At 42.3% G+C, this 26,931-nt stretch overlaps 5 protein-coding genes across 5 annotated transcripts; 2 read left to right on the forward strand and 3 right to left on the reverse strand.

Annotated features, from left to right (window-relative positions):
- The first annotated feature begins 466 nt into the window (after window positions 1-466).
- Window positions 467-4,121, forward strand: p2rx4b (purinergic receptor P2X, ligand-gated ion channel, 4b). The gene is made up of 12 exons (XM_071922251.1): window positions 467-609; window positions 900-1,047; window positions 1,292-1,363; window positions 1,815-1,887; window positions 2,042-2,138; window positions 2,240-2,320; window positions 2,481-2,622; window positions 2,726-2,862; window positions 2,939-3,032; window positions 3,150-3,215; window positions 3,737-3,841; window positions 4,004-4,121. The coding sequence occupies exons 1-12, from the start codon at window positions 467-469 to the stop codon at window positions 4,034-4,036; spliced, it is 1,191 nt and encodes a 396-aa protein (XP_071778352.1). The 3' UTR covers window positions 4,037-4,121.
- A 159-nt stretch (window positions 4,122-4,280) lies between these two features.
- gucd1 (guanylyl cyclase domain containing 1) lies at window positions 4,281-8,200 on the forward strand. Its single transcript, XM_071922217.2, has 6 exons — window positions 4,281-4,671; window positions 4,813-4,897; window positions 5,474-5,639; window positions 5,735-5,826; window positions 5,925-6,166; window positions 6,856-8,200. Exons 1-6 carry the CDS (start codon window positions 4,665-4,667, stop codon window positions 6,945-6,947), a joined length of 684 nt encoding a protein of 227 aa, XP_071778318.1. The 5' UTR covers window positions 4,281-4,664; the 3' UTR covers window positions 6,948-8,200.
- An 80-nt stretch (window positions 8,201-8,280) lies between these two features.
- On the reverse strand, window positions 8,281-13,186 carry upb1 (ureidopropionase, beta). Its single transcript, XM_071922216.2, has 10 exons — window positions 12,950-13,186; window positions 11,583-11,754; window positions 11,333-11,420; window positions 11,155-11,249; window positions 9,985-10,143; window positions 9,621-9,790; window positions 9,421-9,502; window positions 9,301-9,343; window positions 9,013-9,167; window positions 8,281-8,683 (listed from the first exon to the last, which is right to left on the reverse strand). Exons 1-10 carry the CDS (start codon window positions 13,051-13,053, stop codon window positions 8,600-8,602), a joined length of 1,152 nt encoding a protein of 383 aa, XP_071778317.1. The 5' UTR covers window positions 13,054-13,186; the 3' UTR covers window positions 8,281-8,599.
- A 2,637-nt stretch (window positions 13,187-15,823) lies between these two features.
- Window positions 15,824-18,003, reverse strand: c8h22orf15 (chromosome 8 C22orf15 homolog). The gene is made up of 5 exons (XM_071922220.1): window positions 17,979-18,003; window positions 17,566-17,652; window positions 16,934-17,056; window positions 16,250-16,324; window positions 15,824-15,960 (listed from the first exon to the last, which is right to left on the reverse strand). The coding sequence occupies exons 1-5, from the start codon at window positions 18,001-18,003 to the stop codon at window positions 15,824-15,826; spliced, it is 447 nt and encodes a 148-aa protein (XP_071778321.1).
- Window positions 18,004-19,773: 1,770 nt separating this feature from the next.
- adora2aa (adenosine A2a receptor a) lies at window positions 19,774-23,384 on the reverse strand. Its single transcript, XM_071922246.2, has 2 exons — window positions 22,676-23,384; window positions 19,774-21,293 (listed from the first exon to the last, which is right to left on the reverse strand). Exons 1-2 carry the CDS (start codon window positions 23,011-23,013, stop codon window positions 20,309-20,311), a joined length of 1,323 nt encoding a protein of 440 aa, XP_071778347.1. The 5' UTR covers window positions 23,014-23,384; the 3' UTR covers window positions 19,774-20,308.
- Between the last annotated feature and the right edge of the window lie 3,547 nt (window positions 23,385-26,931).

A 26,931-nucleotide genomic window follows, 5' to 3' on the forward strand; every position in this document is an offset into this window, starting at 1 on the left:
AAATTGTGATGTGCTGTGGGAAATTATGCAGCTAAGTAGATATCCCACACTACATCAACCAACAAATCTGAAAGGATTAATTTCCCTCATTGCTGTAAAAAATTAGAAATGTGTGCAGAAGACATTTACTTTACATTATCACTGCTTTACTAGTTATTAAAGTCTTAGGTTCTAAGACTGTGGCTAATGTACTTTGGGTTTTCTAAACTCGTGAATCAAAAGTTTTTCTAAAATTCACCCTATATTTTAAGAAATGAAGAAATTGACTAGGTGCTATTATCCAGCATATATTTGTCCAGTATATACAGTATGCAGTATGTTTAAACCTGCTATATTTCCAACAGAGGTCCACCGACGACGTGTTAATGCAGTGAATGTGATTTGAATACTATCTTACCTGACTGACCTGACATTCTTACTGAACATCATTGCACAGTGCCTCACCTCACTGGTGTGTAGTGCAGCTATGACTCAGGACACCGACTGCTGCCAAAGCTGTCTGCACTATGTCTTTGATTATGAAACACCCAAAACACTGGTTATTCCAAGCAAAGGAATAGGATGTGTCTTCAGATTCACCCAGCTTCTGGTCCTCTTGTATGTGATTGGGTAAGTAAGGCTTTACAAATGAAGGAGGCATTGTGCCATCTGTTTATTAGTCTAGCGTTAATCAACTGGTGGATTGGGACATTCTCCCAGGGTCACACACTAAGAAAAGCTCACATAGGGGAACATTGTGTTACCTAATAAATTGGGTTGGGACAAGGTCAAATTTAGATCCTGAGCAAAACTAGTCATGAACTACTATGGTGATCAGCTGTGTGGTTACATGTATGGCTATTTGTTGTGGTTTGATCTGCATTTCTAAACTGTCACACTGCCTACTGTACACCTGCCAGGTATGTATGTGTGGTTCAGAAGGCCTACCAGGAGACGGACTCCGTCATCAGCACCGTCACCACTAAAGTGAAAGGCTTTGCCTTCACTAACAGTTCTGACCAGGAGCCCCGCTTCTGGGACGTGGCTGATTATGTTATTCCCCCTCAGGTATTTGAACTCGTAATTCATCCTCCATGATATAAATACACACACACACACACACACACTTTTGATAACCCTTCTGCATCCTGTCTCATCATGCATGGATTATATTGTTTTTAAAGCGATACAGTGAAGCATGTTAAGTCAAAAACCTATTTTGTAAGGCAAGATGATCTATATCTTATAGGCTGACTGTGAGGAAGACTACTTTGTTGCCTTGTGAAATGTATCCTTGTCTTTTGTCTACCAGGGTGAACATTCATTCTTTGTGTTGACAAATATCATTGTCACCACCAATCAAACTCAGGCTAGCTGTCCTGAGGTGAGTCACTGATGGCATGTATACTCCCGCTCAGATTCATGATCCTAGCAATATATTGAATGTGAACATGTTATAATGTTGTTAAACACACAGTTCACATATCGTTGGCACAGAGCTAGTGCCATAAGGCTCCAATACAAACTGTTACCTTTTCCAGTTGGACCAGTACACCAGAAATCCGGAGTGAGACAAAAAGCGCAAATCATTTATCTATTTACTGTATTTATTTTAGGTTTCACACAATTCAATTAGAAATTTTAGCACCTGCAATATTTGCTGTGGCATAACAGCCCAAGTCTCCAGGCTAAACACATGGGTCATTAAGTGGTTTGATTATATTCTGAGCTATTGAGCACTAAGAGCTGGAACTACCTGCCAAAATAATTATAAAAACTGCTGACTAAGCCCTACGGTGTTGCTGAACTGCTGAACAGTGTTATCTCTCCTCCAGCTTCCAAACCCATCCACCATTTGCATCGATGACTGTGACTGTATCGAGGGACACAGTGATCCTCGGAGCAACGGTAGGTCTTTCTACACCAGGTGACATCAGACTGATGTGATCTCACTTTCACAGCCAGAGTAAATGTGCTCTTTAATGGATCTGCTGTAAAGATGAATCAAGTCATTTGATCTAATACCATATGACAAGCAGTTGCCACATTTTTTCCCATTCAGGTATTCAGACCGGATTCTGTGTGAACTATTCAGACACTGTGCAGACCTGTGAGGTGCTGTCATGGTGTCCTCTCGAAATAGACACTAAGCTGCCTGAGTAAGAATATGTGTAATCTTATATTATTCATTGGTGTACAGAATAATGTATTTTCAGTGTTTGCTCTGACTGTGTAAAGACATATGGTTACTGTCTCACAGACCTGCGCTGCTGGGTGCAGCAGAGGACTTCACTGTGTTGATCAAAAACAGCATGACATACCCAAAGTTCAACTTTCACAGGTTGGTGTTTCTGAAGGTAAAAGAAACATGGGAAGGATCACAGGAGGTGCACAGTACATGGTCTTGCTTTTATATGTCCATTGCGCTCAGTATTATTTCCTACAGTATTGTCTTATTGTGTGCTATTACATCAGATATACGTCTTTCTTTCCCGCTCCAGAAGAAACATCCTGCCCCACATTACCTCCTCATACTTGAAGAAGTGTGAATTCAATCGTGCCACAGATCCTGACTGTCCCATATTCCGCCTCAAACACATGGTTTCAGAGGCTGGAGAGGACTTTCAAACCATGGCTGTTAAGGTGGGCCCAGAGTTAAAGATGGGGTCATAGTTGTATACAATGGAGTTGAATGATCCATCTTAAATAATGAGTTTAGTTTTTGATCTTGATTATGTTTGTACAGGGTGGCATCCTTGGTATTTTTATTGACTGGAGCTGTGACCTGGATTGGTGGGCAGGTAAATGTTACCCTAAGTACAGCTTCCGAAGGCTGGACAACAAAAATCCTGACAACAATGTGGCCCCTGGATACAACTTTAGGTCAGATTGCTTTAGATACAGAATTATTAATAATTGCAGTGGTGGCTGAAACTGACAAAATGCGTTGCTTATGCAGGTTTGCAAAATACTACAAAACCGCACATGGTGAGGAAATGAGAACCTTGATTAAAGGATATGGGATCCGGTTTGACGTCATTGTTTTTGGAACTGTGAGGCCAGAATAAATCTTGTCATTACAACTACTTCACATTTATCCAAACCACATTGTCGATGTTCCCCTTGAGATCAAATTCACAGTAGCTGGACTTTTTAATTTTATCTTGCAGGCAGGTAAATTCGGCATTGTACCAACCATAGTGAACTTGGGTGCAGCACTTACGTTCCTCAGTTTGGTAAGTAGATCTATGTTTCTTAGATCAGATTGATCACATGATCACCTCAATGGGTAGGAAAAAGCAGGAGTGAAAGGCCCAGGTCAGGGATTTCCTCCTACTCCTCCTCCCCCATACTCACCCACAGAATAGCACTCCTACACTTTATATTTATAATATTTAATACTCTTATTCTTACTGTCCATATTGCCCATCTTTACTGGCTCTGGAACTGCTGTACTTTTGCTATTTTTGCCCTTATTTGTGACTCTTTTTAACATTTAATATTTGATATTTTTCTTTTTTTTCTTTTTCTTATGCCTTCTACGTAGTTGTTGCTTGCCTTGTCCTAATAATTTCATTGTTCAGAATGACCTTGTGTTATACTGTGCATTTGATAAATAAAACACTTTGACTTTGACCCTAACATATTCACTCCTGCATTTCATTCTATATTTATTGTAAAACAGGATGAAAATGCACTTTTCTGGAAAATGTGACAATACACAGAATTGCATTTGAGTCAAAATGTTTTCCCTCAGGTGCCTGCAGTAACTGACTGGTTTCTGATGACTTGCACAAGGAAAAGAGACCTTTACAGTAAACACAAAGTCACATATTTGCGTGACGATGATGACGCTGAATCAGTAAGTTGATCAGTGGTTGATTCCTCTATCTTTTGTTTTAGATTCCTCATTCGTTATTTGACACACTTATTCATGTTGAATGAAATACGTGACCTACTTTGGGGCAATCATTATTTGACAGTTTATGTATATATTTTTTTTTACATATTCTTCATAATACAGATGACCATAGGCACCAGCTATGGCACCCAATAGGAAGGTCACTGCAACTGGGAACCCTCTCCGCTCTGGAAAGCTGCCATAAAAGTTGCCATAAAAACACAGATGTTGAAAATGAAGAGAAACCTTCAATAAAATTACTTTTTAATGAAAGAATACAAGCATTGTGTGAAATATGTGTCTAGTCTCCATCATCCTAGGGTTGACAGATGCTGACTCCCCCGCACCACATGGGGGCAACATAACTTCAGCTCACAATACTTAGTAGTTAACCAAACACCAGCAGCTTCTCATAGCATGCTAGCTAATGAGCTAGCATAGCAAAACAACAGAGAAGCCGTTGAACAAGTGAGGCAACGATTTTAGGTATAGGTGCGAAAACTGACTAAAATTGAATTGTTAACTTCCACTGCTAATTTGGTTTGGTCAATGAATCAATATCGCTAGCAATGGTATCAATTAATGTGCTAACCTCACCCTACTAGCAGGCAGCCAGTAGACTAGTTAGCTAGCTAACGTTAGCTAAAGTCGAAACTATGACAGCTGGTTTCTTCTAGTTAGCATCGATGAGGCAATCCAACCCTGGATTATCAACTGTAAACAAGTGTTACTACCTTGTATTCAGTTAGTTGGCTGCCTGTCTAACTGAGAAGAATACCCCAGAATGACAGGTGAGTGAGATTACTTGTTCTGCTGCTAACAACACAAACGAAAAATCGAGCAAGCTACTGCTGTCCGAACGTGCTTTACTTTCTTACAACTTTAACGCGACAATTAAATACATTACAGTATAATATCACGCCTTTTCACAGATGATGTCGTTCTGTTGAATGTACCTGTCATTCGGCAGCTGTACCACTGGGACTGTGGGTTAGCCTGCTCCAGAATGGTGTTGAAGTAAGTGCACATTGAACTTTCTAAGTTAATCATAAATGCTAAGTAAATCATAAAATCTCTTTAACATTATGCAGTCAGCCAACAATAAAGTTGTATTTAACATCTTAGACCCGATACTTCCGGCTCTCTCTTGTATGGAGAGAAAATCACGCCAAACTCCATTAAAAAAATCTGACAGTTTAATGCTGGTTTACTTAATGGCAAAATTACTTATTTGTTGAGCATACTTAAAACCCTGCACGACTCGTTAGGGTCTTCTGGTAAAGTCGGCACATAGATCATCTATCAAGCAGCACTTCATTTCAATAAAATCTCATTTTTTAGAAATTGGTTCATGCTGCTTGCTACCATCCTCCCCGGTGTATTTTGGTTTGAGAGGATTGTGAACAAGTTGAAGTTGGACAGCTGATTGGTGGATTTGGTGTATAACATTGAATTGGCAGATTTTTTTTTTAAACTGACTTTGGTGTGACATTCTCTCCATACATGAGAGAGCGTAATGTCCTGGGCCTAGAGTTGACCCTTCCAGGGCTGCACGTGTAGGGATCAGTAGTCTCTAACTGCCACACCTTGCAGATACCTCCACCCAGTCAGCGATGAGGAGTTTCAGAGTGCTTGCTGGGAGCTGAAGCTGACAGAGAGTGTGTGGACTATTGACCTGGCCTACCTCATGTGCCATCTGGGGATCAAACACCGCTTTTGCACTCAGACTCTGGGTGTTGACAAGGGCTTTAGGAATCAGGTATTTTGCTGAGTCAGGGATATTTTATCAATGTTGTACACAGCAGTGTTTGACTTTGATGTTATTCTTATGTTGTCTTTCTGTACGGTTTGCAGTCCTTCTATAAGAAGCATTTTGATACAGAAGAAGACAGAGTGAATGAGCTCTTCCTTAAGGCAGAGAGCAAGGGTGTGGTGGTGAAGAAATGGTGAGTTAATTGTTGTTAAATTGGACAAACCCACACCATTTGACTTGAACCTAAGTAAAACTAACACCTGAAAATGTCTCTGTGGATGTCTTCCATAGCTCTGTGACCAATCAGGAAATCCAGGCTCATCTGGACCAGGGCCACGTTGCCATAGTGCTGGTCAACGCTGTCGTCTTGACTTGTGAGCTCTGTTCTTCGCCTGTCAAATACTGCTGCTTCCTCCCTGTGGGCCAGAAGTGTTTCTGCAGGAAGCCGGAGTACCAAGGTCACTTTGTGGTTGTGTGTGGTTTCAACAGGAGCACCGGCTGCATATTCTACAACAACCCTGCGTACTCTGACCGTGAGTAATCTCTCTTGCCCAAAGCCCAAGGGCAAAGCAGAATGTGACCTACCTGTGGGTGGGGATGCACAAATATTTATAACCCATATCAGGATGGTCATAAAGTTATCCAGGCCTGGATTTTTATCGGATTAATAACTCAAAATATTTGGAAAAGTCTAATTTTGTCCTCATAATTGAATTTTGTTTCAAGTGGTCAAATATGTAATGGCAGGCCTGAAACCAGCTAAATCTAGGTGTCACTGATGGACTAGTGATTCAAATTTCAAAACTCTTGGATACATGTGTGACACGTTGAGTTGAAGCTAGTCAGACAAGACATTTCCTGTATATATGTACCAAATGAACACAGAGATGCATACATAATGGTGATGTAATGTCACTCTGTGTTGAGTAGGTTTGTTTTTGTTTAATCGGGTCTTTTTAATTTTATTGTATTGCATGTTATTTCCAAGGAAATTAAATTTAGAAATAAATTGCAGTCCTGAAAACTAGATTTTAAGTTGCTATTATACATTATTGCATTCATTTGCAGAAGAATGCGGGAAAGGCAATTTGCTGATTATTAAACTGTTTGATTAGGCATAAATCCTATGACTATTAGTTAACGAGGAATGTCTTAAGTTGGGAACTGACACGTTTGTGTGTGTGTGTGTGTGTGTGTGTGTGCGTGTGTGTGTGTGATTCAGGCGTGTGTTGCACCAGCATCAGTAACTTTGAGGAGGCTCGGCGGAGCTATGGGACAGATGAGGATATCCTGTTCATCTTCAAGGAGAGTTGATGGACAGCGTTGATGGATTTGGTTCCACTCTTCCCAGCCCATCTACATCTTAGTGACATCACGGTGCTGCAGGTCCCCAGTCTGGGGCCGGCAGCTCCAGCTCTAGCCATCCGCCGCAGATTCCCCCGGGCCGTCCTCTCCGGTGCTAATATGGCCGACCGCACACTTCACTGCAGACTCACCGCTCTCGTTGCCCCTCGCATACCAGCACCACTCACCCTGTGAACCTGTGAAGGATTAACAGCTGGAAGGTTCCACGACACAAGCTGCGTTTGGTGTTTTTGTTTTTTATTTGTTGGAGACGAGCAGATAGTTAAAATGAATTTTTACCATGTCTTTCTTTGTTAAATTTTAATGTAGTAGCTCATAGATTTGACCTATTGACATCTCAAACTGCGAGCAGACTATGTCAAACTTGAGAAACCAGAGTGGATGAAATGTTAAGAGGTATGAACTAAAATAGGAATGGAAGGCAGATAGTGTGCACATTAATAAGGGCTGATGGCAACATTTAGCATATTTTACCAGGAATTTTGTTGTGTGTTGAAGTCTAAGTCTAAGTCTAAGGTCATCTGTAGCCAAGCCCTCACCTTCACCAGCCTTTTCATAAAAGCTCTGCAAGTCCTTTGACACTTCTCGGTGTTCTGTCACTTCTTGTTCAGATTATTCTATCAACAGGGAATAGAGGGAGTAAATGTGTTTTGAAAGTCTCAGGTAATTAATGCCCTTGAAGTGTAACGTACGCATGAAATGACAAAACTTGTCATGTGCTAATTCAATGCAATATTCCATAGTCTGCCTATGGAACCAAATCAGCCTGGCAAAGCAACCTGGACAACACTGACAGCCGGCCTGCTGCTGTGGACGCACGTGGTGACTGTTTTCAAATGTGAGTTCATCTGTTTCATTCACATCATTGGAAGAGGAGCTCAGCATCAGATGGACTAAGTTTATGTGCAACATGGGGAATAGTCAATACATGGATGCGTTGCAGGTTTCATTTGATCATGTGGCAGAAATTGTGGCGCGGACATGTTCTCTGTTGAAAGCAGTGATTATTGGAGACTAGAAAAAATGACCTTAATTTCCTCATTGTCACTCAGTTTTACCTTTTTGTTTTATTTTGGTATCATGGATGAAGTTATTGCACTATGCTTTTCATACCAGACATAATTATGTGTTATTTAAATTATCAGTTTTACCATGAAATGGCTTTTCTAAATCTATATGAAAAGTCAGATTTATTCCTGGTTGTGCGTTTTTGGTATGGACAAATGGCACGTGTGAAACCACAAACTTTATTTTTTATGAAACATGCAGTTGCATTTATTATGTGCTATAATCAATAAAGGATTTTGAACACATGCTCCATCCTTGTCTGTTATATGAGTGTTTAATGAGGCATTTATATAGTATGATGCATTAAACATTCACATTTTGCATTAGGATATTAAGTTTACATTTCTACCAGATCTAGTTTGAGTTGGAATTTATTTTCGGCCATCAGTACTGACACAATGGAACCAATCAGACTGTACTTTGGTATGAAAGTATGCTAAACACAAACATTCAAATGAAAAGATAACTGAGCTTGGTTTGATCCATACTGAAATAGGCCATAGCAAATATACAATACGCAAGTGCACTATTGTCTACTCCTTCACTATGTTGGGTTTGAAGTCATGTCTGACAGCCTGGGACAGTTCCTCTGCATACTCAGCATACCGCCCAGTCATCTGCAAGTAGAGACACAGTGAGGAACTAGAAGATGTAACAGTATGATAAGTTTAGGAGGAGAGACTGTCATATTCTACCGATCGACTTCTTCCCACAGTGGTGTGTGTTTAAACAGACAAAGCTTCTAAAACCTGTTTGCCCCACTGTAGAGGAAAAAATGTATCACATCCAATGTACAACCACCAAATCATTACAGCTATAAAAAACTACACAACCTCTCCATCTCAGTTCACTTGTGTCCCACCACTTGATTCTCTTCCTAAGGTTTCTCTTCCCCGTCCCATGGGAGTATTTCAGCATAAACTGACTTCACTGAAGTTGAATTTACCTTAAAACTCCATCTGTCACTGATCTGTCGGTTCATGTTGAGATCCATTTCCACCACCAGCAGTCCGTCGCGGGTCCTGGAGAGCCCAGGGGAGCGGCTGCCGTCAGGGGCGGCCACATAACTCGATCCATAGAAGTGTCCAAAGTCGTGGTGAGCTGCAAAGCCAAGGAGAACTGTCTGTAACTGGCATCAAATATACATTGGTGTATATTTGGTTTTAGCGTGTACAGCAAGGAGGTTTTATGTGTACAGTAGTTGAATGAGGATGACACACTTAATGTCTCTTACCTTTTTTTCCATCACCAGATGTGAACTCGCTTTTGAAGTGTTCCTGGGTAAAAGGAGAAGGTGCAGGTGAAGCCAGCAGTCGTACAACAGCACAGATTTACAACAATGCTGCAGACTTACCGTCCCGACGCGGTTGATGGCACAGGTGAAGCAGTGGTTTGCTATTGCTGCATTCCTGGCCTCAATAGACCACATGGGCTCACTGTAGAAAAGATAAATAATATTGTTCTTGAAATCATACCAACAGCAACAATTGTGCTAATACTGATAAAACTACTTGTCTAAGCAGGCATTTCCAGGTGAGTGGTTTAGTCTCCTACCTGAGCGCTCCGACAGTAGCTGAGGGGTTGAAGATGATCTCAGCTCCGTTCATGCTGTACATGAACCAGTTGAGAGGGTGATGGCGCCCGTAGCAGATATTCACAGCTATCTTCCCAAACTGTGTCTGGAACACTGAGTGGCCAGTGTTGCCCTCCATGTAATATGTAGACTAAGTGAAAAGGTAAGCGACAAAGGTAAATACTAAATATGGCGGATTTCCTAAGTCTAATTCTAAACCTAGTCCATGGTGCCAAAAGAGAAAATGATGAGGTGCTACGACTACACATCAGTGTGCAGGTGAACTTTTCAAAATAAAGGTTTCATGCTATGTGTAAGTCAAAAAGGAAGAAATCACAAACGAACCTCATTGAAGTCTCCAATCCTGGGAATATGGTTCTTCCTGGTCTTTCCCAGCACATTCCCTGAGTTGGAGATCACCACTGCTGTGTTCCACAGAGTGCTGTGCAGCTCATCCCGCTCCAGAATGGGGGAGACAACCACCATGTTGTATTTCTTGGCCAGCTAAAAACAGTTTCAAATGAGTTTGCTCTTACAGACTGATTTTGTTTTAATCCATGTTGTATTTGCCTGTTTTACTCTTATGAAGCCCTGTTTTTAATTAACGACTGCCATTTTTATGGTTAAACTTATTACCTTTCTTTTATTGTTTCATTAATTTGTTTTTAAACTGCTTTGTGACTTTGTAAAGTATTATATAGGTGTATTAATATTGTCATTATTAGTTGTTAATATTGGTATCATTAGTGGTGATATTGTTATTATTAGAGGTTCAAGTCCGTCGCTGAAACCCCATTGTGTCATTAGGATTCTTCCTCTTCTTTTTCTGCCCTAAAACGATCTGTACCTCAGAAACTGTAAGTACTAGAGGAACTAAGTTGGTGGATAGCTTCACCTCCATTAATCAGGCTACAAAAATCATATCGATCGGCCTTGACACACAAAAGAAGTTGACGACGAAGACACACAAACAGGAAGGGAGGCACATTTCCTAAATGCTTAATGCTAGATCATCCAAACTTCATGAAGGTGTACCTGTTTCCAAGGTGCCCCAAAGTGGGTCAAGACCACATTTGGTCATATTGAATAGCACCACCATCAGGACAAACTGACAAATGGCAATTTGAAAGGCAGCATTTCACCTGTAGTTGCAGGACTGCCACCAAAATGTTCTTTCTCTGAGATGTAGAACTTTTCCAAAATGATGAATCACACTTCTGTTGTCACTGTCAAATCATTTGCCCCATGGGCTTGGACCCCACTAATGGCCACCTGCAGCTATATTTATTATTATTAGTAGTAGTAGTAGTAGTAGTTGTACTGTGAGCATCATTATCATCATCAGCATTATTATCATTACTATAATTAATGCTGTAACTCATTGATCAACATTACTAATAAGCAATTCAGGAAAAGCGAATGACTTGAGGAAATGTTGCCTTTGCTCTTACTGTTGCACTGGTTGTGGACTGCAGCAAAGCCTGTCTGCACTGTGGCAGACCTCTATAATCTCACCTCTTGGCAGAAGCGTGTGGTGTTTCCTTCCTCCGCAGACTCTGCAAACTCCGTCCACGGCTCTTTCTCACGGGTGCAGAAAGCAAAGGGCATGGCTGTAGACGCCAAGAGCAGGTCAGTCTGTCATGCTAGCTAAGCTGTAATGTGTGTGTGATTCTTGACTCGTGATAGCACTCACTCCAGGTCTCCTGAAAGCAGACGATGTTAACGCCGCACATGGCTGCTACCTCCACCATTTCACCAATCCGGTTATGCATGGCACTGATCTGTGGGGACAAACAGAGGAATTACTCAACTGACTGACTGTCTATCAAATATCTTGCAATGTCCCGTTTGTCTCTACACCAGTACCACCACCGCAAGTTCCAGTACATGTGCTGTACTGGCAAATAAAGTGTGCCTGGCTCTGATTGGAGCAGTTAGTTGACCTGGTCCAGGATGGGGGCATCGGTGGGCAGAACGATGCGGTTCTGAATAAGTCCCACCCGGATCTTCCTGGGCGGCCTCAGTTGTTCCTGGGTGGCTTCAAACCTGTAGCCCTTCAGCTCAAAGTCCCGCTCTGAGGCAGCACCCACAGCACATGTTGGGAGGTCCAACGTCCTACAGTGAAGCAGACAGGTGTTCACAGACTGCACATTCTGGATATACGTAGGTAATGGTAGAGCAGATTTATTTAAGTAAAGCTGCACTAGGCAATTTTGTACGTTGGTCGTTGGTGGCAGAATTTCATTTGGGAAAATAGGGCGAATCTACAAGTCTCAATGAGTGGGGATGGGACGCTCTTCTCTATTGTAGTCCCACTTTTTGCTTTAGGCTGAAAGACAGGCCTTTTTTTCGCCATTTGAGCACCTGCCTCTTTAAAGGTCTGTGCACTGGCCTGCTATAGAGTACCAAAGACACAGTAGTTACTAGTTTACTTTGACTTAAAAGTTAAGCATAGCCTAATATGCGATGGATATGTGATAGGCATGATAAAAATAATGAGTTCTAACTTCAAACCATAGAAGCGATAAGTGTCACATGACCTTTGACCCTGAGGTTAAACGGAGATGCAGACAATTCACATGTTCTTCTCAGACAGTTGAATCAGTAGGCTATCTACCCAAAGCTAGAAACACACATTCACACACATAAACTTTGTACTACAGTAGAATTTTCAGTCCCAAGCCAGAGAATAAACCACATAGCCCAGACAATCATTCTGTTGTCTGTTCTCTCATTTCTCATTGGAGCTGCATATTCCAGTGAGATCACAGGAGGGAGGAGGGATCTTATCTTTAGCTTCTTCCTGTGTTTTTATGGGACACTGTGGTGAATCCCATTTTTACAAACACACACACCAAAGCGTCCTGGGCATAGGACTAACTTTTAATAACTGTTGTACTTCCTCTTAGTCATTCCCACTGTGTTTTGACATTACACTTAACATGAACCTGCTGATTTTGACCTTTGTAGTTTATAGCAAATATGCTACTTTGACTACTTTGAATAGAATTTTGAGCTGTATTTTTATTGGACTGAGTTACCATTCTATGTATTTCTATGTTTCTTTAGGCAGGCTAAAGGTGGTGTAGCAAAGTCCACTCAGCATAATAATAATTTACTACGGAGAGAACACCGGAGGGAAACAAGGTAAAGGGAAAAATACAGGCTAAGCTTTGTTTATATATTGGTCTCCGACAAAGAGACTAGCTTGATTAAGTTTGGTTGACGCAGCGCTTCACAATGAGCTCCAGGACTGACACTGTCAGTTTCCAGCCACATGCACACAGCCAGCACTCTCACAACAACTCACTTAGTTTCCCGTCCGAATAAAATGCGCTTCACGTGTCTCCGCTCGTCCTCTGGAAGGTGAGCCTCCAGCGACTCCTCCAAGGACTCAAACTCGCACGCGGACATATCTGCGGCTCTTCTCTCTCAGGCGCGGGTTCCTGCGGGTTCCTGCGGGTTCCTGCGGGTCTGGTCTTGCGCGCAGCAGGATATCGATATCTGCTGGTTAAAGAGAAACTTATTCACTTTTTACCCATTTCACAGGTTGTGTAACCAGCCGCCTCTTCGCATATTGTCGCAATCCAGTTTGGAGAGAGGAGCCTCTCTTCTAGCTGTTTGCTGAAGTTGGTCATTAATTAGCCCTGTGCGTGTGTGTGTGTGTGTGTGTGTGTGTGTGTGTGTGTGTGTGTGTGTGTGTGTGTGTGTGTGTGTGTGCGTGCGTGTGCGTGTGTGCGCGCGCGTGTGTGTGTGTGCGTGCGTGCGTGTGTGTGTTTGTGTAAATATGTTTACCAGAACAAAAATGAAGTGTATCTATATTGACTTTTAGAAGGATACTATAAAATATAACAGCAAACCTTAACAATATCATGTATTTACTATAGCTTAAAAATGACATCATGACATCAAATCCTATAGGGAATACAATGCTATAAAGTAGCATGAAGTCATTATGAGCACTGAAATACTATACGTTTGCATAGGAATATTATAGGAATATTATAGATAATACCATTAAGTAGGATAAGGTCACTATAAATTAGTCTGTCCGTCCTTCCTTCGTTTCATTTGACAAATGAACAGGCACAGGCTGGCTTAGGCTTTAGACTAGGGGCCCAGACTGTTTAGGGGCCCCTGATTGGGCAAAACAAAATAATATAAATTATACATATATATATATATATATATTTTCCTGACAAGAACAACATGCTATGGTCCCACTGGGAGGCAAACCAGTCTTGCCTCCCATGTGCTCACACCCTGAATATTGACATCTTTGATGCTTCTTCTTTTATAAGTTCCTTGCCCTTATCCTGAAGCATGAAGCTTTCAAATTGTAATTCTCTCTACACTACGTGTGTCATAAAAGTGTGTTTCTAAATGATACAGACAGATAGAAACTCTTCAGTTACCTGCCCACAGCAGTGATATCTATCATTTCACATAGAGCCCAGCCTGAGGAAGCTCTCCTGACTTTTGTTAAAAACCATTTATTGTGAATGCAATGTGTGTCCCCACTCTTATCACTGTAAGGTACTTATACATACTCTATCCTATATCACTCATTTGGTGTATTATGTTTGTAATAATTATAATTAGGTTATTCTGTGTTCCATTTGTCTTTGTATAGAACCACACACAACATACAGCTTTACCAGGGTTAGGGTTAAAGCCAAAAGACTGGATGTCAAGTGTTGGCATTTTGTCATATGGGCACGACCATATTAAAGTGCATTCTAGCCGATGTCCCACAGTGATTACAGTTAACTTGAGCCAGGAGTCAGTGAAAGAAAACTCAACACGACCTTAAAAATCCAGGTTGCTCAGCAGCGTGAGAATCAAAAGTTTTATCCATGGACCATGGTGTTAGCAGTGAGCACCTGAAGTAGTGTGAGTGTATTGTCCAGGGATGCCTTCACAGTTTCTCATATGAAGCCAAAACAGTGTTTGTTACCAGTCTTGGACTTTATCTCTGTTGGGATGCTCTTCCACCATAAGTCCATGCTCACTTATCTTATCTGACGCTGACCTCAGCCAGTGCCCTGTGGCCCTGTGGGTGAAATAAAAATGACTGTTTGTATTTGTGAACTGTGTTTTTTTGTATGAGAGGCCAGTATTTCCTCCTCCCAGTTTGATAGCAGCTGTCAGTGCAGTGAGTGGCAGAGAGCAAGATAACTGAATGGACACAGTGGCAGGGACAGAGACTTAGACACACACACACACACACACACACACACAAAGTGGACTAGATGCCACAGGTAAATGGTATCAGGGTCCAATGTGTTGATGATAAGCAATAATCTGTCCCAAAGGTAAGATACATGGCTGGCATGGGCAATGTTGGAGGTTTAAAATGACAACCTGCACTGTGGATTTGACTCATTCCTGTAGGTGAGAGGCTGGCTAGACTGATAGGTGTGTTTCAGCTCTCTGGACCTGAGAGACAGAGGGGGAGAGAGAGAGAGAGAGAGAGAGAGCTGGGACAGATGTTCAGGTGATGTGTTTTATCTGTCTCTTTGCAGCGGTCTTAAAGACAACTTGTAGTCATGCTGTAATCACTGTCATCCATTTTGCTATACTGCTCTGATATCCCTCTGGCATCGTTCCTGGAAGCAGTAAGCTCTTAGAGGAATATTGATCCTCCCAGTGACATCGCCTGGGAGATTTGAGCAGAAGTCTGAAGGCTGAACCTTTGTGGTCGAAGCAGTTCTCTTTAACTTTATAAGTCTGTTGGGCAACTGTGAGCTAGGAGCGATGATAAAACTGATGCTTCTCTTTGTTAGACTAGACAAAATTTGAAATTTGAGGCACTGTGTCATTCTAGGGAGACATAAGAACAGTTTTAAATGGGGAATAGAGAGAAGTGAATGATTTGGGAAAGCAACCATAAGGTGCATCCTTCTACTAGCAACAGCACATCATGTAAAAGTGCACAGCAAGCATAAATGACAATAAATGACATTTTTTTAATGTTTTTTTATGGTCTGATAACAGTTTCAGAGATGTGTTGGGGGAAAAAATCTGAATTTATTTTTCCCACAACTTTTAATTTGTTACAATATCATGCTTTACAGCACAAAGTTCTTCATCAGCCATTTCACAACGGGTAGTACTTCTCTTTTGTGCCACAGGCATTGTGTGGCCGAGTTCACACTGCAGGTTCTGACTTGTAGACTAGATATTATTTAATTTGATGGCTCTTCTTGTTTTTGCTGCGGGTCTGGCCAGCAGAACTGTCCCTCTGTGTCCATCCTCTCCTCTGGGAACCGGCCTTTCTGTCTCGCTCTCTATCGGGGTTTGATATTTTCCTCAGCATATCTGCAACAGAAAAATGGACAAAATAGACCAGCGGCGCCTTACTCAAAGCCATTCAGTCAAAGAAATCATTACCTGAAGCTTGCCATTCAGTGACTACTATATAGATGATCCAGTGTGTCAAAGTGTTATAAGTTTTTCACAGAAATCTTTTCAGTTGCAGACATTCATCTGACCAGCAGGAGGCCACAGAGAACCGTTTCAAGCCCGCTGGTCAGTCCAGTACAGTCTGGTGTCAGTAATCCAGTGATGACATTCTGGTGATGTGGATATACTGTATGTTTGTTATTACCTGTTAACTCAGGATGGCTCTGGCTGAGGTTATTTAGGAGGGACACATACTTCTGGCCTTCATTATCATCTCCTCCTGAAGGGAAACAAAAGGCATGAACTACATTGTGTAATGAAGCAGGTTCCAGATACACAACCAGCCATCACTTCAGCAGCTTTTTGAAATGTGTTGATGAATGAACTTAATTAACGTACTTAACTTTCCATTCAACACAGTCACAGTCCCCCATAACCTCCCATGCCAGGTTTACCCTTGCACCCAATTCCAAGTCCCTCTGTACCCTCCCTATACACTATCAATCTAAATTTATATAATCTAATAAATTATATATACATTTTTGTCCAGCACTTTTGGAATCTTCTCCATCTCAGGCAATACTTATGAAGACTTTATCAAATGTTTGGTGCAGCAAATCAAGAAAATCTCTATATATCACTATATACACTGTATACTCATATTTGGTGCTGCAACATACTTAGGTAAGCAGCATATCAAGAGTTCAAAAAATATTCAGAAACACTATATATTATATCCGTTTTGGGGAAAAATTCATTTAGTTCGACACACATTCATCATTCAACATCTCTAAAATATAAGGGAATCAGTAAGCTTAATCAAATGTGCCCTTCTCATCTGAACAAGTGTTGTTGTGATATTGTGCTGATGTGCAGCAGAGTGACTCACGGCAGACTCGTAGCAGGACGTAGTGTTGCCTCTCTCCCAGCAGGCTGCTGGCCAGATCCACACTGTGCTGCTTCTCCTCCAGGTTCATCACTGTGCCGCTGCTGTCCATCAAGTCCACACAGTCTGCAGGAGGTATTTCCACAAGGACATCTTTTAGAAAAGTTCCTTACGCATCATTTTTGTGCTTACAACCAAATCCAGGTTAAAGTAATTTACATCATTATTCAAGGGATGAACAATATTCATGTAATTTTCATTTGGTTTTCATCATATTCTTTGAAATTATCGCAGTATGGGAGTTATAATAAAGTAATAAAGTCAAATATAATAAAGTCAAAGTATATCTTTAGAACTGTAGAGACATTCTTTTCACTTTCCCTTTCTACTGGGAGGTCAGAGGTCAGACTCAGCTACAGAGCAGCAGCTCTGGAGCTGGTAGGGATTCAGTGTTTTGCTCAAGGACACTTCAGCAGGACAGATGCTTGCCAACATGGGGGTTTGAACCCGGATCCTCTGGTGTGAAGACTCACTACACCACCCTGCTGCACCAAGCAGAGGTTCACTCCTGAATGATACAATGATACAGCTTCTACAATTTCTACAATTTCTTTGAGCTGAGAGTTAATGAGTACCTTTAACGTCCAGACCGCACCTCTCCTTTAAACTATGGATGAAGTTTATCAGCTTGCAGTTGAGATTGAACAGTTCCATTCTGCTGTCTGTCAAGAAATACGACACTGTAACGCCCATTAAGATTACAGCATGGTGAAAGAAAACGACTTTGATTGATTCATAATGGAAGCGTACGTTCTCCCCATACTCATAACAACCAGGTTGATATCAAACGATATGTTTTTTAAAGCAAAGAAACAGTTATGACAGCATGTCACTGTCTTAAATGCGTGTTGCAAACTTTCCATTACACTCAAGTGAAACTCTCCAACATCACATGCCAACTTTCTGTATCAGCAGTCTCAATCTGTTTAAAATGCCTTTATACTTTAAACACAGAGAGAACGGAAGCATGCCCAGTAAATTCACTAACCTCCAAACAGCACAGTGACAAACATTTCTCCTTCTGATGTCAAATGAACGGTCCTCTGCTCCTCTGCTGCCACTACCAGCCTGAAGCGCCCGTCTCCTCCATGGAGCCACAGGAGTAATGAGTTTGGGCCAGGCACACAGTGCCACAATGGAGGCTGTTAAACCAGTGTTGTTGACTACACTCAATACTTGGAGACAAAGCCTCAGTTCTGAGGCAGAGGCTCTTACTGTATGAACCGGCCTGCAGCTGGTCTGAGCAGGCAAACGGTTGGCAGCGTATTTTACATGAGCCGGACTTGTCAAGAGCTGTGAACCAATGCAGAGACAGTAAAAATATTGATCATGTGCACACATTTCAACAATACATCCCTCCTCCTACTCCACATTTGACACCACCTCTGCCATGCATCCTCCTCCTCCTCCCCTGTAAAAAGCCTGGAGCCTTTTTAATGTGAGGCGAAGGCACTGCTGTTGTTTGTATCCATGGAGTTTATACACACAGACAGACAGGCTTCTTGTTGAAGAGTGAATTCAGTCTCAGCTGCCGGGTGAATGATAAAGAAGCTTTGTTGTTTTCCCACCACAGACTGGGACTGTTAACCGGACTGGCCCGGCTTCAAACTCTTCTGTTACTGCTTTTAATGTACATACTGCAATGCATGTAGGAGAGTTTTGTTCCAGAATGAGAATCCAGCATTGAAAAAAGTGGTTCTAAAACTGAAGGGGGTTCCTCAGTGTCCCCAGAAAAATGAGAAATAGTTTAATTTCACTATAATTTTCAATTCACTAAAAAATATTCCAACTAGGGAATGTACAGCATAAGAATGGCAACTGTAATCACTATTATCTCCCCATGCACAGTGTAGACAGTTATATAATTAAACACTAAACCAACAACAACAAAATCTTTCCCATATGGGATCCTGGGACAAACTCTTATCAGATGGAGGTCTGCAGCCTCATGTGTGTCTATTTGGGGGTGACATGAAAATGACATGAAAACAAATTACAAATAATAACACTTTTACTGACTGGATCCTCTATAGGCCTATTTTAGCCTATAGAATATTGAATATTGAACTTCAGCTAATGATTTTTAACTCTGCAAATGAGGTGATGTCTGTCTGTCTGTCAGCAGGATATCTCAAAAATGTATTAAATTTGATTAACAGATTGGGCTTGGGCCAAGCAAGAAATGTTCAGCGATGGCAGAGGTTTGCACTCTCTGTGTCTGCTAGTCTTCCCAAATGGATATACAGCACTTCGAAATCTTAAAATGAACGTCTATTTGATAAGAACCATGAAGCAAGAAGAACACCACCTTTTATCCTGCAGTACCTCAGGAATAAGATAAGGGAAAAGAATCAAGATTATGCCACACAGGATAGCAGCAGAGAATGAGGACTTGGGAGGTCTCTCTGGTGGATCTTTAAAAAGCACTAAAGACCCCTGGGGAAGCTATCAAAAAGTAGGCTCTGAGCCCTGTAACCTGAACTCAAGGGGGAATTAGGATAAAAGCTGGGAAAATAAGGAGCTCCAAAGATGGTTTGACTGCTTAACTAACCGTTTCCCAGAGTGAGCAACCCAGATCTCTGGTTCGGTCCTGTAGATTGATATGAAACCTGACCCTGCTGGTGGAAAGCCAATGGGAACCCTGGAGCTTTTCCTGCAGCCACTGAATAATGATTGGGAACATTGCATGGTCGTACCATTTAGCATCGAGTGCCACAGAGCAATGCAAACAAATACACTGTGCAGTGAAAATGTAAAAGTATTTATTTTAAGACAATACTTCATGCCAACCTACATTGCATTCTACTTGTGAGAACACATAGAAGGCAATGGCTGCATTGGATTGAGAACATATTTATTAGGAAAGAAAATATAAACATCTCCCATGATTTTGATTTTGGTTGTGTGGCTAAAACATACTAATGCATTTATCAAATGACCTCAAAAGTCAACATGTACATGAATTTAACTTAAACAAGCACACTGTCAAGTCCCATAATCACATTGAGCCAACGCAAACACACTGTTACATTTCAGCTTTTATAAAAGTGAAACACTACATAGTCATTAACACACAAAAATAAAGCAATCACTCACTGGTGTAAAGTACTGTCCTTGTGTTGGTGCTTGTTATTAAAGTCATTTTCTTTAACCTGTGAACACATTTTCTCATGGCAAGTGGAATTAAGTTATCTTAGTGACATGATACCATTTAACCTTTGACCCCTGGCCTATCCATTGATAAAGATGTCTGACACATCATGCCTCTGAGCTGACACAAACCATATCTTTCATCCACGTTTCCCTCCTCTCCGTGTATCAGGACACCTTGGCCAGCTCACTGAAGCAGCTGTCCCTGTCCTGCTTGTTGAACAGTGATGTGACCGGGGCAGAGTAGAGGTTCGGCTGGTCCTTCACCTCCTGTAGATGCTGGCCCATGGGGATTTGTGTGTGTCTGAGGGCTTGCAGCGGACACTGGCCCACCTTAGGACTGTGAGGGATGATGACCGACAGAGGGGGGTGGGACACCGCCACCAGACCGCCCCCTACAGGAGAGATGTGGCTAGGACACGGGTAGGAGCTCTCACAGCTGCTGCTGCTGCTGCTGTGCTCGGTGAAGAGGTCGAAGCTCAGGCCGTTCGCCTTGAGTCTGATGGAGTCGGTGATGCTGTGGTGGACGGAGGTGTGCGTGCTGCTGCTGCTGCTCTCAAACAGCTCCTGGCGGCCCAGGATGTGCCGCCGGATGATCTTCCGGAAGGTGAGTCGGAACTCCCGGATGCGGTAGGCGTAGATGAAGGGGTTGATGACGGAGTTGGCGTGGGACAGGATAATAGCCACATACATGATCCAGAGCGGAGGACGAGCACACTCAGGGCAGAAGAGAGTGAAGCAGTTGATGATGTGTAAAGGCAGCCAGCAGACGGCGAACAGCCCCACAATAATGGCCAGCGACTTGGCGGCCTGCACCTCTTTCTGCAGCGTGGAGGGCGACTTCTCTCCGTGAACGGCTTTCAGTTCTATCAGCCTGAGCTGGTGGCGAGCCGCCATGAAGATGCACAAGTAGATGGCCAGCATCAGCAGCAGGGGGATCAGTACGCAGGCAAAGAAGTTGAAGTAGACCATGTACTCCATGACCACCACCTCCTCAAACAGGCACTTCATCAGGCCGGCCGGGCAGGTGCTGTTGAGCGGCTCGGAGAACCTGTGCCAGCCCATCATGGGGGTCAGGCCGATGATGATGGACAAAATCCAGCAGATGGCGATGATCCCCCGAGCCCGCCGGCCCGTCACCAAGCTGTTGTATCTGAGAGGGGGACAATACACACATCAAACATTAGCCCAGTCTGTCAGGTCCTGTGTAGCTCAATGGGTAGAGCATGGCACTAACGCTGCCAGGGTCAGGGGTTTGTTTCCCACTGGGGACTCCCATACTAAAACACATGTATTTGTGGTAATGTAAGGTGCTTTGGATAAAAGCATCCACCAATTGGCTTTTGTTACATACAGGACATGGTAGCATAATTCTACATTTTGGATATACGAAGTTCACCTCGGCTTCTAATTGTTTCAGATGATTGCTTGGTGGAAGCACTTCTCATCCAAGAACTAAAAGAGGGATAAACAAACAAATTGTCGGAACCCTTCAGAAGGAGAGTCTATTTTGAGTACGCCTGTTGCACAGTGTGGGAGAGCAGCTGAGATATTTGGCTTCTTTCTATCACATTCTTGAGATGTTAAAGTGCAAAGGTTAATGTTGCAAAAACAAGCTCCCACCTCAGGGATGCAGACAGACACTCAAACCAGCTCAGGAAACCCTTAAGTATCTTCAGCAGAGGGGGGAACTGTGTGAAACACTGTGTGTTTGGGGTCAGGGAGAAGGGAATGCTGAGCTTGATGTGGATCTGTAGTACAGCATTTTAATACGGTGAGGTCACAGTGTGAGCAAGAGCATCAGTATTGGTCGATGCGTCCAGTAATATAATATAAATGTCCTTTAGTGACAGGTTAAATATTTGTAGACATGCCATCTTTGGAAAATTTGAATGCTTAACTTAAAGTGACTTGCATAAACACATTGTCTGACAAGCGTATTATTTTTGTCTGTGTTATTATAGTAAAGTTTAAGTTGGGGGTTACACAGTCTGGATAAGCAATTAGTCAGAGCTTTTTAGCACTCCAGGGAGACATGGCCTCATGGGACACACACATATCTGGACACACTCATCCAGCCAAGGCTCTCTGGTTCAAATACTGTATCTTACTAATAGAAATTGAGGAAGGTGATATACTGTAAAAGCTTTTTTGTAAGCACACCACTGCCTGGTACTAGTGAACAGATTGACCCAACACTTTTACCACTTGTGTACATACTGTAATGCAAGAGTTCTGTTGCAAGATAAGATATCCGTCACTTGATAAAAATGACTCCTGCTCTTAACAAATGACTGCACAAAAGTAAAAAGTGTGGTACATTTTAAAGGAGAGTACATAACTTACAGACTGCATCCTCTATAGTTTAGACATTAAATAATCAACTTCAGGTAATGATTATTCCCCCCCAAAATGTATATATAGCATTTTGAAATAGAACTCTCTTTGAAATAGAACTCTGAAATAGAACTCTAGAACTCTCTCCATGTTTCTAACCAATCAAATCTGCCCAATAGGTTTCCCTCTGCCACTGACCTGAGAGGTATCTTGATGGCGATGTAGCGGTCTATGGCGATGGCCAGCAGGCTGAAGATGGAGCTCTGGGTGAGCACCAGCACGAAGCAGGCGATGAACAGGCAGCCATAGAAGTTGGAGCAGAAGCCCGTGCTGATGACGATGGCGAAGGGGATGGCCAGGACGCCCACGGCGATGTCGGCCACCGCCAGCGACACCACGAAGAAGTTGGTGATGCTCTGCAGGTTGCTGTTGAGGCACACGGCCCAGCACACCAGCACATTGCCCAGCACGGAGAACACGGCGATCAGCAGCTCCAGGACGATGTAGAGGACAGAGGCGGCGGGGTCGTCGGGCATGGTGAGACGAGCGGCGAGGTCACTGACGAGGAGGGAGGACGCCTCGCCTCAACCACCATAGCTGCAGCCCGGCAGCCACTGACCTCAGCCTCCGTGCCCCCAGCACCTCCAGAAACATCCACTAGACTTCCCCAAACCAGCTCCTTCGCGTCCCTCACACGTCAAACAGTTAGTAATCCTTGTCTTGAGCTTTACTCGGCCACAGATGAGGCTTTGTTCCTCATTTCACAGCCAGGCTCCATTCTCTTCTTCCAGCGCTCCTCTGCTGTCTCCTGTGCTCCGGTCTTTCCCCCTCAGCGCTTCACGATGCAGGATCTTTTCCCATGAACCTCTCGAGGGGCTGAGACGATGCCAGGAACACGCATCACATGAACGTCATGCTGCCGGAGATAAAGAGGTGCAGAAGTGAAAGAGAGGAAACACTTTTTTTTTAAAACAGGAAGAGAAACAGCATTGCAACATGCACTTTGCATCAGATATGCTTTAAAGCGAGCCGTAAATTACAGCGTTGTAGGAAGGAGTGAGACTATCGGTTGACCATCACTACTGATCAGATCTTGTAGTATTTCCAATACCATCAAGGGGGATTCTGATGGTAAAAATACATGTGATTGTTATTTTAATCCTAACAGATAACGCTCCGCGATTAGGGTTAGACCAATGTATCAGTTTGCCGATATATCAGGCCGATGTTGGCCTTTTCTTATTAGTCCATCGTCCATATGCAATATGATGGAAGTTCCTTCCTGACCACAGCTGCAGTCTGCAAAACCTGCAATGTAGCTTTGTCACATTTTACTTTTACATTTTACATTTTATTCTTTTTCTTCTTCTAAAGGCAGTCAAGTATCCCACCCTGCCTTAAAATTGCAAACCCTAAAACAATTTCATCAGTCTGGGTTTCACTGGAGAGTTTTAGTGCCATGTTGGTCTAAAAGCTGTTTCAGAGGCAGTAATACAATTCAGGGGGAAACAGTGAATACTTAGACATAAAAATGGTCAAATTTAAAGATATTGAATATCAGCACAAAATAACGTCTATCGACAGCTTCAGTACGAACATATTGGTATCGGTATCGGCCCTCTAAAACTAATATTGGTCGAACCCCTATCTGTAATAATGGACATGTGAGAGTCCGGCTCTGTGGGATTTTGGGTTCCTGGTGACATCGATGAACACCCCCTCTTGACCTCTGCAGAGAGGCAATGGGAGAATGGTTTGTATAGACGACATCAGTGTTGGATGTACATGCAGCGGCGCTCCCAGTGTTTTGGTGTAAATATCAGCTGCAGAGCGAGGAAACATCTGGGAGCGTCAGGAATGTGCTGTAGGCCTGTAACACACTGGGGCTGCTCATGTATTGCTTGATAAGGGAATGGGAAGGCTGACGATATTCAAAGCCAGGTTTTCAAATGTCACTAATTAATTGTTGAGATTGTCTTGATCTGAATGTTGGCATTGGAAGAGAACAATATAACCAATAGGAAAAAAACTATAAAAAAAAAATCATGGATCTTAGATATTGGTGTTTATTGCAGTGAAAATACTTTTGATTTATGTCAATTATTACAACCAAGTCTGTTCTTCATCAGTGAGTTACACTATAATTAGGTTTGCTGAAATGTGGGAGCTACGGAGGATAAAGTCTTAACAAACAGAAATCTCTTGTTTTTGTGGAGGAGAATTCCCTCAGAGGGAATGTTTCCTGAGGTTACGTGTAGTTTTTGAGATAACAGCTGTGCTGGAACACAAAGGTCTTTGCTCTCTCATGCTTTTCCCTTTGGGTAGGAAAAGCAAGACTTATTTCAAAGTTTGTTTGATCGTAATCAGAAGGTTTTTGTTGCTTGTATTTGTGTTACAAATAAGGTTTTTGTAAGTCTTACTCATCTGGTCCCAGGGTCCCAGGTCAATTATTTGTCTTACTGTTGCAGAAGTTATTTATTGCACTGGGGATGCTACGTATTGTATTGCATTGTAGGCTATTATATCATTTGTGCAGTGGTATTGTGTCCAAAACTCATTTCCCCTTAGGGACAATGAAGGAAATATTGACTCTTGAATCTTTAGAAACCTACAGCAGTGAATCTCCTACAATAACAAGCAGTCCTGGGATGTAATTGTTAAAGACATCATAGAAACTCAAGGGAATAATAGTGAAAAGAGAGAAAGCTAAGCCATTCCAGAGTACAGGTTTGAATTCAATTCAGTCACTATAAGATATGGATTTTCCTCAGAACTTGAAAATTTGAAAATCTTTTGTTGAGAGTGTGTACTCTATAATTAATTAGTGAACTGAAGATTCAAGTAATATTTTGAATTGACTGAAATGAAAGTGAATTGACCCCCAACCCTGCCAGAGTAGCACCCACATTAGAGAAAAACTAACTGACTTTGTCCCACTGCTCCTGCCATCAAGACTTATCATGTCTGAGGAATGTGAAGAGGCTGCTGTCTCTACAGTGACAGGAAGCGCTGGAGGAGCAACACAGCAAACCTCTGAGCTTCAGTGCAATGGACACTGTCACTATACAGTGTAGATGGATGCACAAAGTGACAATATGATCATATAGGCTGCTGGCAGGATGGTTACAGAGACTGTTCTTTAACTGGAGGACCTAGGTTCAAGCCCATGTGTTGACAAGCCCCCGCCCTGCTGAAGTGTCGTTAAGCAAGGCACTGAATCCCTACCAGCTGCAGGGTTTTTGTTCTCTATCTGAGCCTGACCTCTGACCTCTGAGAATTCCCCTACAGGCAGCAATTAATTGTCACATTAAAAAGCATAAAGTTGTAAGTGGGGCTGTAGAGTCCAGTATCCAGATCACTTTCCTGACATCTTGGTTTCCTATTTTGACTCGGACTCGTCTTGGTCTCTGCCATTATTGGATGTTGACTCGACTTGTATCTAAACATTTTCAAAGATAGGTTTTTCCCCACCTGGTCCACCTTTGTTTATTTTCTCCTCAGCAGCACTACGGACAGTTTAAGGGATCACACCTGTGTATAGTATGTAATGGTCCTTTAACTTCTGTACATTGATTAGTCACGTCCTATGCATGAATTAGTTGTATGTTGAAGGGCTGAAGGGCTTGATCTGTTCATCCTTAAGAAACTCCTGAAGCAATATTTTTACATTTGTAAAGACATGTACTTTGTGTATTGCCTGTTTTCGTCTCAGTCTTGAATAGGACTTAGTTTGCTCTAGTCTTGCTAGTTTGTCTTGATGTGGTCTGGACTCAAACTTGACTGGACCTGGTCTTGGAATCGACTAAGGTGGTCTTGACTACAGCAAACAGGATAGGATGACAATGAACTGTATTATAAAATGCTCAACAGTGGGCCCTGGTGGTTCAGATGTTAGTTAAGACCAAGGATGTGGAATACAGATGTATTAGTGTTTTTAGCTGCACAGTGATGCATGTTTTATAGTGGAGTACTAGACACTTGATTATTGTACTGGTACCATACAAAAATAGCTGTAGTAATCTTACAACACATTTTATAAGGATACTACAAATAACACAGCAGAGGTTTAAAATATTATGCAGCTACTATAGGTCAGAAAATTATAAAGCAAATCCTATAAATATCACAGAGGATAAAAACGGCCATAAAGCACGCTAAGGTCACCATAGACTCACTATTGAGAAGCACAGGCACATTGTAAGTCCCTATATGAATACTACAGGGATATTATAGTGACTTTTCTGTAGGATAATACCTGCTTGGTCCTGTTCCCACAGGTAAGGACACCTAACACCTCGGACACATGATGCTTCCATAATCACAGGCTTTACAGAGACTGACAGCACATGGTTTCAGGCTGCGTTTCACATGTAACCCATTGTTTTGACTGCTATCTATCAACGTGCTGTGTTTACTATACAGTAAAGCCACAATAAAGTAGGTTGACCATTCAC

The sequence above is a fragment of the Centroberyx gerrardi genome, chromosome 8, assembly GCF_048128805.1.
Source record: "Centroberyx gerrardi isolate f3 chromosome 8, fCenGer3.hap1.cur.20231027, whole genome shotgun sequence".
NCBI classification, from domain to species: Eukaryota; Metazoa; Chordata; class Actinopteri; order Beryciformes; family Berycidae; genus Centroberyx; species Centroberyx gerrardi.

Excerpts from the sequence above, each read along its gene's own strand:
- p2rx4b (XM_071922251.1), top strand. The coding sequence starts at position 467 with ATGACTCAGGACACCGACTGCTGCCAAAGCTGTCTGCACTATGTCTTT. Across the intron at positions 1,364-1,814 it reads CTCAGGCTAGCTGTCCTGAG|CTTCCAAACCCATCCACCAT; the intron begins GTGAGTCACTGA and ends TCTCTCCTCCAG. Across the intron at positions 2,623-2,725 it reads TTCAAACCATGGCTGTTAAG|GGTGGCATCCTTGGTATTTT; the intron begins GTGGGCCCAGAG and ends ATGTTTGTACAG.
- c8h22orf15 (XM_071922220.1), bottom strand. The coding sequence starts at position 18,003 with ATGTTTGTCACTGTGCTGTTTGGAG. Across the intron at positions 17,653-17,978 it reads TGTCACTGTGCTGTTTGGAG|ACAGCAGAATGGAACTGTTC; the intron begins GTTAGTGAATTT and ends ATTTCTTGACAG. Across the intron at positions 15,961-16,249 it reads GAGCCATCCTGAGTTAACAG|ATATGCTGAGGAAAATATCA; the intron begins GTAATAACAAAC and ends TTTCTGTTGCAG.
- upb1 (XM_071922216.2), bottom strand. The coding sequence starts at position 13,053 with ATGTCCGCGTGCGAGTTTGAGTCCTTGGAGGAGTCGCTGGAGGCTCAC. Across the intron at positions 11,421-11,582 it reads ATGCCCCCATCCTGGACCAG|ATCAGTGCCATGCATAACCG; the intron begins GTCAACTAACTG and ends TTGTCCCCACAG. Across the intron at positions 9,344-9,420 it reads CCATCAACCGCGTCGGGACG|GAACACTTCAAAAGCGAGTT; the intron begins GTAAGTCTGCAG and ends CCTTTTACCCAG.
- adora2aa (XM_071922246.2), bottom strand. The coding sequence starts at position 23,013 with ATGCCCGACGACCCCGCCGCCTCTGTCCTCTACATCGTCCTGGAGCTG. Across the intron at positions 21,294-22,675 it reads GCCATCAAGATACCTCTCAG|ATACAACAGCTTGGTGACGG; the intron begins GTCAGTGGCAGA and ends TCCCCCTCTCAG.
- gucd1 (XM_071922217.2), top strand. Across the intron at positions 4,898-5,473 it reads TGCTCCAGAATGGTGTTGAA|ATACCTCCACCCAGTCAGCG; the intron begins GTAAGTGCACAT and ends CACACCTTGCAG. Across the intron at positions 5,827-5,924 it reads GGTGTGGTGGTGAAGAAATG|CTCTGTGACCAATCAGGAAA; the intron begins GTGAGTTAATTG and ends TGTCTTCCATAG.